This window comes from Aegilops tauschii, chromosome 4, assembly GCF_002575655.3.
Source record: "Aegilops tauschii subsp. strangulata cultivar AL8/78 chromosome 4, Aet v6.0, whole genome shotgun sequence".
Taxonomy (NCBI): Eukaryota; Viridiplantae; Streptophyta; class Magnoliopsida; order Poales; family Poaceae; genus Aegilops; species Aegilops tauschii.
The window spans coordinates 14,602,932-14,616,968 of record NC_053038.3 but is presented as its reverse complement, the minus strand read 5'-3'; the positions used below and the strand labels follow the sequence as shown (position 1 = coordinate 14,616,968).

The window sequence follows — 14,037 nt, the reverse complement described above, 5'->3', positions numbered from 1 at the left end:
AACGGGTAATGCTAAGTCAGTATCAAACGGGTAATGCTAAGTCAGTGTTAACCCACGTTTAGAATATGCAATCATACAGGATAACATGCAGTGAAGAATATAATAGGAGCGATATATAGATGTGCAGACACATGTGAACAGATTTCAAAATTACAGTAATATTTTAAAAATATGTTAACACTTCTTAAAACAATGCAAGTATCTTCAAACAAGAAACCCATCCGACATTTTTACATCGCCACCAAGTGCTCTATATAGTAGAAATATCAGCCAAAATATGCACTACTGATTATCTGAACTGGAGCATCACATTCTGAACAAGAAACAGGAATATATTTGATAGACAACGTACTGAACTTGGTTCGCACGACATGACATTCCTTATATTCTGAACCTTGTAAAAAGGAAAGATGTATTTATTATATCATCTGAACATTCTAGCACAGCGAGTACAACCTTAAGATAAAGAGAAGATTCACAATGTAGTTGACAGATGCCGTGAGGACGATCAAGAGTACAGAATCAGTCGGGCTACAAAGCAGCAGAGCAAGTCTGTGAATAGATCGTGCAAGCTGCTTTCATATTTACAAAGGGAAGAATCTTGGCACAAAGACTTTGTGACCCTGCCGAAGAACGGACAAATGGACGGGCTTCATCTGTGGATAAAAGAAAACATATTCAAATAAACATCAGGAAAACAGGCTACAAGACACTATCTAATGACAGAGGATAACAATGCATAATGGAAATCTAACGATCATAGAGAATAACAATAAAACATGAAGTATCCTAAAGTAATTTCTTAAAACATGAAGAGAAAGAATCTACCACATCACATATACGTGCAGAAGAATGGCAATAAAATTCAGTAGCCAAAGAGAAAAGAAAAAAAGAAATTATGTATCCGAGGATATACTGTTAAAGACAATACAATGCAGGCTACTACTAATTATTATAGGGCCATGTCGATAAACTTAAAAGGGGATAGTTGAGGCATAAACCTTGGGGAAAAATGTTCTGAGTCTCCATACACTTCCCATCTTTATCTTTCATAAGTAATTTTAGGGATTTTTTTGATATGACCCGCGACACAACAACATACAACTGTCCATGGATAGAACATGATATTTCAGATATAATTTCTAAGAAAGGACAATGTCTAACCCTGGTTCATATTTATTGTCATGGAATAACATAGTCGGACAGGAAATTGTCGTCTTTTCAGAGTGAAAGGCCATTTGGTTTTCTAGAGCATCAATTATATCTGGTACGCAAATAACCTCTCCTATAGGAGAACCATCGTAATACACTAGTAGAAAACAGGGCTTTGGTCACGGGGCAATATTCACATTAGTCCCGGTTCTGTCATGAACCGGGACTAATGTGAGCATTGGTCCCGGTTCGTGCGGCTAAGGCATTAGTCCCGGTTCACCTGAGCCCTTTAGTCCCGGTTTGCGACACGAACCAGGACTAAAGGGTGCGATGCCCATTAGTACCAGTTCGTGGCACCAACCGGTACTAAAGGTTAGACCTTTAGTCCCGGTTCGAGCCACCAACCGGTACTAATGGGGTTTGAGGCATTAGTACCGGTTCATGGCACGAACCGGTACTAAAGGTCCCATTTTCAAACTCTACCCCCCCCCCCCCCCGGTGGATCGCCTTTTCAGTTTTGTACAAAGCAAAAGAAAATGATAAAAACTTCAAAAATTAAAATCCTTCCAGATGTAGTTATGTTACTACATGTACTAGTTAGGAAAATTTAAAAACTTAAATTTGGACATGTTTTGCAAAAAGTGTAGGGAAAATGTAAAACGGCTATAACTTTTGCATACGATGCCAGAAAAAACGTATAATATATCAAAATGTTCAGCACGAAAATCCGCATCCAATTTTGACCACCTACGGCCTGTTTGCAAATTTTTAGAATCCCCAAATTCTAAAAGGAAAAAAAGTTATGCTCAAATTTCAGTTTTTTTTTGAATTTTTGTTAAATCTGGTCAAACTACTTATTCAAGAAGTATTAGTGTTACTAAATAATTATTCAAGAATATTAGTGTTACTAAATAATTATTTCAATTTTTTTGAATTTTGGTCAAATCTGGTCAAACTGTGGTCAAACAATGGCCAAACTAATTATTCAAGAATATTAGTGTTACTAAATAATTATTTCAGTTTTTTTGAATTTTGGTCAAATCTGGTCAAACTGTGGTTCACTAGTCTCCTTTAAACCGGTTCGGACTAAAGGCCCTTATAAACCGGGACAAAAGGCCCTTTTTCTACTAGTGATAATAGCTTGAATGTACGATCAGCAAGCTCACTAATGATAAGAATACTTTATGTTCAAGAAAATTGATTGTAGAAATAGCATTCAGAACTCAGGTGGATGTAAACAGTGCTTTCTTTTAACATCATCGTCAGAATTAGCCATTGAATCAAAGCTCAACACTCTAAATATTGACTTCGACAGCCACATAAATGGTTGGAGTTAAGTTAAGATAGCTAATTTGTAGCACGATGTTCACACCAATAGTAGACAACTAATTTTCAGAGGAGGTGACATTACCGTGTGAAGCTCTGGCACTACTCTCACTCAAGCGATAGTAGCATAGGGCCCTGAGCAAAAGGAAAAAGAAACACAAAGATTTAGCAACAGGAGAACGAAGAAAGTAAACCGTACTATATATAGCTAGGTACGACAATGTCCAAAATCAAATTAAAATCTAACAATCAGATACACTTATTCATTTTTGGGCCCAACGGATCAGAGAACATAGAGTACAGTTCAACTCTTTGTTTTGTACTGGAGTCTACGTGGTACATCAGCAGTGTATTACAATAGTTGGTACTCATTATCTATGCCCATAAGAACTCCCCCCACAAAAGAAAGGATCTTCACATGCAGCAAGCAACGGACAAACTATATATCCTCATAAGAAGCTTCACTTCCACTTGCAATATATTAAATAAATAGTTTGACAACATATACAGAGAACTTTCCTGGTATGTGACAATTTTTTCAAAGCGGAATATCCAGACTGAAACAATTTCATCATCCATCTATCTATTCGAGGCAGGTTTTAGCTAAGAATGGAACAAAAAAGTTGCAGTGAAATTTTGGGCACCACAAACAAAATCACCCAAATTTCCTGACCCAAACAACTATATCATTTATAGGCCATGTATGTTCCAGGCAGATTTTACGACACTTCCAATCTGGATAATAAGTGTGAAGTGAGCTTGACATAATCTGTCTATCTGATGCTCTAACACAAAACGAATGCTGAAGGATACTAATCCAATGGTCCAATCCATCACAAACTATTGCTAAAAAAGATTCAGATTCAATGATCAAACTCAAAATGGTACTAAAGCATGGATGTGTTAGGCATCACAATATTCAGACAAAAGCAAAAAGATGAAACTGCCTGCTTAATACTGATTAGGAAGCAACAATAGTGCATTAATTATGTCATCTTAATAGCTTTACGCATGTCACAATCTCATACGAAAAAAATTAGTTAACATTTACCATATCTAGGCTGGAGGATGATGGAATTAGAACCTAGATTGCAGGAACTTCATATGACGAAACAAAAAAGTTTCTGAGGAATATCAGCTCCATACAGTATCTCTAGCGCTGAAATAAGAATACATGGAAGATTAAGACAGATTTAACTCATCACTCAAAGAACATGTAGTAAGGCATGAGTGATGATATAATATAGAGAAAGTAATAAACAGTGTAACAAAGCGAATTCGTGTGCAAGCGGCTTGGAGAGAGAGATAGAGAGCCGAGACGGGGCGAAGCGGAGGCTAGGTTTTCCATCGCCTAGAAACATGCATTATAGTCAATATAGTTATGAACTGCAGTACCAAAATAGCAGTAGTGAATTAATATCATGCATAGATGTGCAGGCAAGTACCATAGGCCAGCAAAAGGGAAACAGATTATCCAAAAGAAGGAAGCTTTTATATATTCATATATTCTTCAACATACCCGCCATGAAATTAAGATGTTTCTTGATTAATGAAAGAAACACACAATGGATAAACAGGGGATGGGCATGCATCCGTTGGAAAAAGGCAAAGATATATTGCAATACCATCGATTCATCTTTAGAAAAGATTATGAGTTTAGAGTTCACAAAGTGTCTTTGAGTATAAATTCCATGAAAGACTACAGTCATACTCATTGCATCGGTTATCTGAAGAAGCATTAAATATTTGGTGTGAAAACACTTACTTTTTGGAAGGAGATGTTTCCAATACAACAACTGCTACAGAGAAATTTTGTGGCAGGAAGGCAAATTGAAATACACACACAAGAGAAATCGGACACGCTAATTCAACCAACGAAATACATACCCCCTCTGCACACATATGGACTCGCAGTATATACAGACCTAAAGTACACTCCATCTGCAGTGTACATGTTCTTGGAATACACACACGACCTAGAAATATACATGGACTTGAAATACACACACCAGCCTGCATTATTTATGGACCCAAAATATACACACCAGCCTGCAGTTTTGGACATGGCTCATTTTGCTACAAAGATTTGGAGTCCTATCCGAACTTATGCCCAACTGTTCCGCTAAGGCACTGCCAAATACTATTCTCACCAGTTTGGATATTCTCACCAGTTCGGCTAACAAATGTCATTGACATACACGAGTGTAGAAACAACGAGTGTAGAATTTTGTCATTGACATTAGCAGTTAAAAGAAAAGGATCAAATCCAGATACAAAATCCCATAATTTCCGAACAAAGAGTTGAGCAAATCGGCACAAACCAAGCAGATCTGCTTGCAAAAGTTCCGCTCCTTGTCATGCACCAAATACTAACATGATCCCCACTTGAATATAAATTTAGTTCTAGTACTGTCACTCCTGTTTGTAAATACCATGGATTTACTGACAGTTCTAAGCTTCTAATTATTATTAACAAAGCTACCACCTAATTATCAGTTTGGACAAAGCTGCACCATAAATATATATCAGACAAATACTCCTACTCCTAATTTGTCACATAACCTATTATTAAAGCTGAGGTGTGCATACCAAAGATAAAAAAATTGTAACATAAAAGGATCAAGCTCCTTTTCACACATCAGTTTGGCCATATTAACCAGTCTTACTGTAAAGATCATAGATATTGCAAAGCTAATGGAACATGGGATCACGGGACCAAACCTGGTGCCGGACGGCGGGAGGATACCAGCGTCCACCTGGAGAATCCCGCTATGAATCTTCTGCATTAGTGGCTCGACCCCCAAACGACGCTTCTGCTAAACCACGGAAAAACACAACCAATGTTAAATCTCAGAATAGCGAAGCTCAAAAAAAGAGCGTGTTGCAATTACATGGAAACAACAAAGAGATGGAACTAGTATCAATTTCAGGAATATTTCTGCAAAAATGTGCAGTCATGCACAACATTTTCAATTCTAAGATGCCTTATGGTGTGTATAGAGATTCATGCACTTTGATCAAACAGAGACAATATTGCACGACAAAACATGAGGTGATGATTTCAAAATGTAACCAGAAGGTTTACTGCATAAGGAAGAGAAAGACAGATATATGCTGATAAGTGAATCTGGCATGTCATACATTACACAATAGTATGTAATAGCTTATGTTGCCTGATTAATCAGAGTGTCGTTGTAAGGTACTGCATGCCTTTATTTTGCTTCATATGAACTGACCAACTCCAGATAAAAAAGGAAAACCCAAACCAAACATTAGACTTAGTAAGCCACAATCCATACCTAAAAGATGAATTCTAAATTAGAACATGTACATTCGAAGGCATAAACAAAGGAATGAGAAAAGAAAAGCACCTGCTATTTTTTTCTGTTTAAGCACCTAGATAAGCGCCTACCATTGTACATGCTCTGACAGCATCCCATTCTTCCCATACAGTCCAATGGCCCTTGCTTCCTTCACAATTCAAGTACACCCAATTCCTTTCGTAAAACACAACAAGGAGCTTTGTATTCAGTATTTTGCTAGCTGCTTGCCCCCTGCTTGAAATGCGTACAGATGGCCATGGATACATTACAGAAAGAGAGAGAGCATGGGGGTGAGGGGGGGGGGGGGGGGGGGGGGGGGGGGTTACCTAGCCCACCGCCAAAGGCGCACGGGCATCCAAACTTGTCCGCTCCAGCAAAGGTCAACTCCATCAGAGGAGAGGAGTGGCAGGCAGGGGAAGCCGACGCCGACGAGGAGCCTACCCAGACTGCCGGCATGAGGAAGAAACCAAGCTCATGGCCATCTGTGAGAGGGGGAAGAGCAGTGAGAAGGGGAAGAGCAAATTGCACCAAAGATGGGCCCCCACCTTGACCTTGAGGAGGAGCAGCGCCGACACTATGGTCAGATCAGAGCAGCAGCGTCAGTAGCGAGCAGAAGCAAGTGTCCCTCGATCTGGACGTGGTCGAGCAGGAGTAGATGTGGATTCCTTACCTTCTTCTAGTACGAGGAACGGCTGCTCGCCGGGGAGCTCCTGCTCGTCGGGCTGCGCGACGGCAGCCGCGGCCCCCTCCTGCCGGCGGTGGAGGCGGTGCACGACCCAGGGCCGGGGCAGGGCGTTAGGGTTTGGGCGGCGCCATATCGAGGGGCGGAAGGAGGAGGCCAGGCGAAGGCGGGGAAGGAGGAGAGGGAGGCACTGGTGGGGAGGAGGAGGCGGCGCGAGCGGGAGAGAAGCCGGCCGGAGGGGTGGAAGGAGGAGAGGAGGCGCGCCGGAGGGGAGCCAGCTAGGGCTGTCTCCACGGGAGCCGGCCCTTTATACCCCCTTGAGTGAAATGACGAAAATGCCCCCGGCGGGGCAGGCTATTTAGCATGAATGAGACGGTAACTATTCATTGTATCAGTAATTTTTTTTGATCCAACGGCCTAGTTCCTCCCATCGCTCGATCCGACGGCCGGAAACGCATCAAAAAATCGATCGAACGGCCAGAATGATCTAAACTCTGAGAACGCTCAGGAGCTCCCAACATACCTATTTTGTGATTCAAGTCTTTCTAGAGATTCTAATAGGGACTACATACGGGATGTATATAGACATAATTTAGAGTGTAGATTCACTCATTTTAGTCCGTATGTAGTCTCTATTGGAAGACGCAGAGTTTTTGCACCCGAGCTCAAATGAGCTCGGGTGAACAGTAAAATCAAAACTAAATCAAAAAAGATTCAAAAAAAATCCAAATTCTTTTTGGGAGAAACATTGACAAAAGTTTTAAGTGATTGCAAAAATTCGTCATGAAATCACATTTCTAGAAGGCGTGGCAAAAAAAAAAACGGTACTCTGAAAATGCTACTTTCAAAAGCATTTTGGAGCACTGAATTTGTTTTTTTGCCACGCCTTACAGGAATGTGATGTCATGATGAACTTTTGCAAGCTCTTATAACTTTTGTCAATGTTTCTCCCAAAATGTTTTTGGAATTTTTTGAATTTTTTTCGATTTGTTTTCAATTTTACTGTTCACCGAGCTCAAATGAGCTCGGGAGCAGAAAGGCACTTTCGCTAGAAAGACATATTTAGGAGCAGAAGGATACAAATGATTCGAATGCCCACTGCAGCCTTTAGGAAAATTTGAAGTATTCTCACTCCATTTTCTGTTGTTGTTTTAATGTGCCGACAGCAAGAACTTTTTCTTCTTCAAACATGCCCATTTGTTTGTGTGTTTCTTGATTGATTTCCATGGTTAATATTATTTTTGATGGTGTTTCCGTGGTTAGTATCGTTTGTTGCATAGAAAGTAATGAGTTATTATTTTGTGCCATACAAGAGCAAGGAGGCAAAAGCAAGCAAAGTCTGAACATTTGGTTCCTAACCAGCTGAACTTCTTTGTGACATCCTAATTGACGTTGTACAGGTTTGCTTCTCCTATGTTATGAGACAAAGCGAAATGCCATTTTGTCAATGTCGACGATTCCTTTATATAGTTCAAGTAAGTAGCACCTTGCTAGATCAGATATTGTCTTTGGAGGCCGAGCTCCATGGAGCTCGGTTTTGAAATTTTGAATTTTGTCAAATTTCATATTTTCTACATTTCAAAAAATTCTGAAAAAAAACACACATATACATGAAGGCATAACACACATGTGTGTAAATTTTTAGGGCAAAAAAGTTGAAATGAGGGCTGTGCAAAAAAGACAAATCTGGGGTTTTTTAACACCTAATACTATTCATCCTCCCAGGTCATGAATTTGTCTTTTTTGTACAGGTCACATTTCAACGTTTTTCATTCTAAAAATTTACACACATAGACATAACATACTTGTTTACTTGCACAATTTTCAGATTTTTTTGAAACCGAAAAGTTTGAATTTTGATTTGTTTCAAAAAAGGCCTCCATGGCTCCCGGGAGCCAAACGTCCGCTCTCTACCTTGCTAGATAGAATAACTTCTACATCGGTGCGCAAGTTGTGCGAAAGCATCTAACACCAACCATTTGGAATTTCAGATACACACTCTTTAAGATCACTACTGTGAAACTTATGAAATTAAACGAGATGGTCACAGATTCAGTTTGTCTCGTGAGCGTGAGAAATAAAATAATAATCCCTCTGCAAGTGATCTAAAACGTCATATATTAGTTTACAGAGGTAGTAATTGCTATGTATTACCATCGTATTTTCGAGTACAATTCTCTGTCCAGGATGTTTAATTTAATATAGGCAGTGCATTTTCTATTCTCGAGTGTACTACACCCGAGTTTACAAAAAAAAACAAAAAACAATATCAAATGTGATTCAAAAACTCTGAAATTTCGTGAGATGAAACATGATCAAATGTTTTAGGTTGTTGCGGAATTTCATCCACAAAAAAACATGATCAAATGTTATTGTTTTCAACAAGAAAAAAATTGCTACAGTATCTCTCAGTTTAAAAAAATCTCAGTTAAAAAAACCATTCAAAGTTTAAAAAATGTTTGTGTTTAAAAAAATGTGCACTACAGTACCTCCTAGGTTTTCAAAAATAGTTCACACTTTCAAAAAATGTTTGAAATCAAAAAATATTTATGTTTCAAATAAATGCTCACTAATTTGAAAAAAATGTTTGTCTTAATTTCTTTTTTCACTACAGTGCCTCTCAGTTCCAAAAAAGTGTTCAAAGTTTGAAGAAAGTTTGTGTTAATAAAATGTTCACTAGAGTACCTCCTAGGTTTTCAAAAATTGTTCGTGTTTAAAAAAAAGTATCATTTTAGAATTTGAAAAAATTATTTGCATTTTAAAAAGTTGTTCACTGGAGTACCTCCAAATTTTAAAAAATGATAAATGCTCGAAAAACATTTGTGTTTCAAAAAATGTTGCTGCAGTACCACCTAGGTTTGTAAAAATTGTTTGTGTTTTCAAAATAAATATTGTTTATAAAATAATCATGTTTTAAAGAAATGCTCGTAAATTCGAAAAAATCTAGTCTTTCTAATATCTTTTTAAAAACTTAATCCCTACAGCACCTCTTAGTTTTAAAAGAATGTTCTCGTTTTTGAAAAATGTTCCAAGTTCAAAATATGTCTGTGTTTCAAAAACATGTTGCTACAGTACCTCCTTGGTTTTCAAAAATAATTTGTGCTTTCAAAAAATGTTCGAGTTTAAATTTTGTGTTCACAACTTTGCAAAATATTCACTTTTTTCGAACAGAGTGTTTAGCCTTCTTTTAGGATCTGGCGCTGCTATTAGTTTATGTTATTAATTTGTGATGTTGCCTAACGGACACCAGTGGTCGTTAGTCCTACTGGCTATCAATCCCACGCTTGCATCTGTAGCTGCCCCTTTCGATCACGCTTTTTGTCTGGAGCGAACGCTAATGGGCCGGCCTATTGCGACTATGTAACGCCCCCGATTCAATCGTACACTAATCATACACACAAACGTGTACGATCAAGATCAGGGACTCACTGAAAGATATCACAACACAACTCTAAAAATAAATAAGTCATACAAGCATCATAATACAAGCCAGGGGCCTCGAGGGCTCGAATACAAGTGCTCGATCATAGACGAGTCAGCGGAAGCAACAATATCTGAGTACAGACATAAGTTAAACAAGTTGCCATAAGATAGCTAGCACAAACTGGGATACAGATCGAAAGAGGCACAGGCCTCCTGCCTGGGATCCTCCTAACTACTCCTGGTCGTCGTCAGCGGGCTGCACGTAGTAGTAGGCACCTCCGGTGTAGGAGGAGTCGTCGTCGACGGTGGCATCTGGCTCCTGGGCTCCAGCATCTGGTTGCGACAACCAGGTAGAATGGAAAGGGGGAAAAGAGGGAGGAAAGCAACCGTGAGTACTCATCCAAAGTACTCGCAAGCAAGGAGCTACACTACATATGCATGGGTATATGTGTAAAGGGCCATATCGGTGGACTGAACTGCAGAATGCCAGAATAAGAGGGGGATAGCTAATCCTGTAGAAGACTACGCTTCTGACCACCTCCATCTTGCAGCATGTAGGAGAGAGTAGATGGTAAGTTCACCAAGTAGCATCGTATAGCATAATCCTACCCGACGATCCCCTCCTCGTCGCCCTGTTAGAGAGCGATCACCAGGTTATATCTGGCACTTGGAAGGGTGTGTTTTATTAAGTATCCAGTTCTAGTTGTCATAAGGTCAAGGTACAACTCCGGGTCGTCCTTTTACCGAGGGACACGGCTATTCGAATAGATAAACTTCCCTGCAGGGGTGCACCACATAACCCAACACGCTCGATCCCATTTGGCCGGACACACTTTCCTGGGTCATGCCCGGCCTCGGAAGATCAACACGTCGCAGCCCCACCTAGGCACAACAGAGAGGTCAGCACGCCGGTCTAAATCCTATGGCGCAGGGGTCTGGGCCCAACGCCCATTGCACACCTGCACGTTGCGTGGGCGACCGGAAGCAGACCTAGCAACCTCCATTACAAAGGAAGTCACGTTACGCGGTCCAATCTGGCACGCGCCGCTCAGTCGCTGACGTCATGAAGGTTTCGGCTGATACCACGACGTCGAGTGCCCATAACTATCCCCGCGCAGTTGGTTAGTGCGTATAGGCCAGTGGCAAGACTCAGATCAAATACCAAGATCTCGTTAAGCATGTTAAGTATCCGCGAATGCCGACCAGGGCCAGGCCCACCTCTCTCCTAGGTGGTCTCAACCTGCCCTGTCGCTCCGCCATAAAGTAACAGTCGGGGGCCATCGGGAACCCAGGCCCACCTCTACCGGGATGGAGCCGCCTGCCCCTTCAGCCCCCATCTCCGAACAGTATCTTAAGTAATGTAACAGTATAAAGTATATAGCATATGCCCGTGATCACCTCCCGAGTGATCACGACCCAGTAGTATAGCATGGCAGACGGACAAGAATGTAGGGCCACTGATGTAATACTAGCATCCAATACTAAGCATTTAGGATTGCAGGTAAGGGTAACAACTGTAGCAATAATGACAGGCTATGCATCAGAATAGGATTAACCGAAAGCAGTAACATGCTACACTACTCTAATGCAAGCAGTATAGAGAAGAGTAGGCGATATCTCGTGATCAAGGGGGGGCTTGCCTGGTTGCTCAGACAAGAAGGAGGGGTCGTCGGTGACGTAGTCGACCACAGGGGGCATCAACATCGTCACGGGGTCTACCGGAGAGAAGAGGGGGAAGAAACAGTAAATACATAGCAAGCAAGTGCATAACAGGACAACAGGCACAGCTAGGCATGTTCTAACGCGGTATGAGGTGATACCGGTGAAGGGGGGAAACATCCAAGGAAGTATCCCCGGTGTTTTGCATTTTTGGACAGATAAACCGAAGGGGGAAAGTTGCGTGTTTGCTATGTCAGGGATGTGTGGCGGACGAACGGGTTGCGTAACCGGATTCGTCTCGTCGTTCCGAGCAACTTTCATGTAGAAAGTATTTTCATGTGAGCTACGGTTTATTTTATATGATTTTCTAAAGTTTTAAATCATTTTTAGAATTTATTTAATTAATTTAATTCAACATTATCCAGAATAGTGTATGCTGACGTCAGCATGACGTCAGCAGTCAACAGGGCGTTGACTGGGTCAATCTGACGTGTGGGTCTCGCATGTTATTGACTGTTTAGATAATTAACAATAGTTAATTTGGTTAATTAGCTATTTAGGTTAATTCAATAGGATTAATTAAGTTAATTAATTCTCTAATTAATTGATTAATTAATATTTTAATTATTTTTGATTAATGAAATATTTATTTAATTCTTTTTTTATAAAACGTTTTGGGCTGGGCCCTGTTTGTCATAGGGACAAAGGCCTAATGGGGCGGAGCGGTTAGCGGGCGCGGGCGTCGGCGCCCGACTGGGCGAGCGCCCAGATCGACAGGCAGGGGGGCGCCATCCACGGGCGTGGCGAGGCCGCCGGCGCCCACGACGCCGGCCAAGGAAGGCGGCGGAGGGCGGCGCCACGGGAGGGACCGCGACAGGGCGGAGCAAGCGGTGACGGGCGTTCAGCGCGGCAAGGCCTCGCGCGAGAGGAAGGACACATCGAGCGGCGACGAGGCAGGGTGCGAGGCGGCGGTGCGGGGAGCGAGCACGGCGGCGAGCCACGGGATAGAGGCGGCGGCACGGGGCTACAGGACGAGCCGAAAGCAGCTGCGGCTGCAAGCTAGAGCAGCCGCAGGGAGCGGACGGGCGACGACGGGCGCGAGCTAGCGGCTGAAGGGCGTGAGTCCGGCGCGGGACGCACGGGAGCGCGTGGGCGTGCTCCGAGGGTGAGGAGGGCCGAACGGGGCATGAGCACGGTGGCTGTAGGCGTGGGCGAGGCCGTGAGTACCAGCGGTGAGCACGCGCGGGGCGCGGTCGAGTGCTGCTAGGCGCGCAACAGGGTGCACGGGGCGCGCGCGCATCGTGCGGGCGGGCGCAGGTGGTCGGCGCGGTGAGCAGGGGAGCGAAGGGAGAGAGGAAGACCGGGGTCCTCACCGGGGGCTGTAGGGGTTCGGGCCGCGGTGCTCGGGGAGGAGGTCGAAGACGACGTGCGGTGGGGAGGCAGGCCGACGGGGAGGAGGACGGGGACGAGGCGACGACGGAGAGGACGGCGAGGCGGTGACGGGGTCGACGACAAGGTGGCCGTGGCGGAGGCGTTCCGCGCGGCGTCGAGGCGGCGGGGAAGGTCGACGAGGTCGGGGCGCCTTGGGGAGGTTCGTTCCCCCGATCCAATCGGGGGGGCGCAAAGGAGGGAAGAGGGGAGGCGACGGCAGCAGTGCGGCGCCGGCGACGGGCGCCGTTGTCGAGGTCGCGGGGCGGCGCGGGATCGGGGCGATCCTGATCCAGATCGTGGGGGGGAAGGGGGCGAGGGGAGTGGGGAGTGGGGCGACTGGGGAGGGACCGCTAGGGTTCGGTCGACCCAGGGGTGATGTAGGCGCCGGCCCAACCGGCCTGTTTGGCACCGAGGCCATCTGGGCCATGGCCCAGCGGGGGGGGGGGGGTGTTCTCTTTTTTTGTTAGTTTTAGTTTTAGTTCTTTTATTTATTTTCGTTATTTCCTTTTCTGTTTATATTTTAGGATCTAATTATTTTAGTTTTAGTAAAATATACTCGTAGCATCTAAATTAGTATTTCAACTTAGTCCATAGCCACAAACAGTCTAGTCCTCAAATAATTTAGTTTGACATTTTATTAATTACAAAAGGTATTTAATTAATTGTTTTTACTGCTGTTTTATTCATCTTATAGTATTTAAGAATTTTATAAAGGTGTGGTTTCTCCACCATAATTACCTATGCAATATTTGGTTCACTCCGAACTTTTTAGTTTTAATATTTGAAAACTTTTATTGTTTGCTTTTAATACAAATTTGGTTTCTCTACTTGACTAGCTCGTTGATCAAAGATGGTTATGTTTCCTAGCCATTGACATGAGTTGTCATTTGATTAACGGGATCACATCATTAGGAGAATGATGTGATTGACCTGACCCATTCCGTTAGCTTAGCACTCGATCGTTTAGTATGTTGCTATTGCTTTCTTCATGACTTATACATGTTCCTATGACTATGAGATTATGCAACTCCCATTTACTGG

At 42.7% G+C, this 14,037-nt stretch overlaps 1 protein-coding gene across 1 annotated transcript; it reads right to left on the bottom strand.

The window, feature by feature from the left end:
• Nucleotides 1–395: 395 nt before the first annotated feature.
• Nucleotides 396–12,865, bottom strand: LOC109777424 (uncharacterized). The gene is made up of 9 exons (XM_045232159.2): nt 12,747–12,865; nt 6,472–6,788; nt 6,348–6,375; nt 6,128–6,252; nt 5,891–5,949; nt 5,200–5,294; nt 3,530–3,637; nt 2,564–2,613; nt 396–656 (listed from the first exon to the last, which is right to left on the bottom strand). The coding sequence occupies exons 1-7, from the start codon at nt 12,863–12,865 to the stop codon at nt 3,613–3,615; spliced, it is 768 nt and encodes a 255-aa protein (XP_045088094.2). The 3' UTR covers nt 396–656; nt 2,564–2,613; nt 3,530–3,612.
• Nucleotides 12,866–14,037: the final 1,172 nt, after the last annotated feature.

Excerpts from the sequence above, each read along its gene's own strand:
- LOC109777424 (XM_045232159.2), bottom strand. The coding sequence starts at position 12,865 with ATGCGCGCGCGCCCCGTGCACCCTGTTGCGCGCCTAGCAGCACTCGAC. Across the intron at positions 5,295-5,890 it reads CTGTCAGAGCATGTACAATG|CAGAAGCGTCGTTTGGGGGT; the intron begins GTAGGCGCTTAT and ends TCCGTGGTTTAG. Across the intron at positions 3,638-5,199 it reads CTCCCGCCGTCCGGCACCAG|CGCTAGAGATACTGTATGGA; the intron begins GTTTGGTCCCGT and ends TTCTTATTTCAG.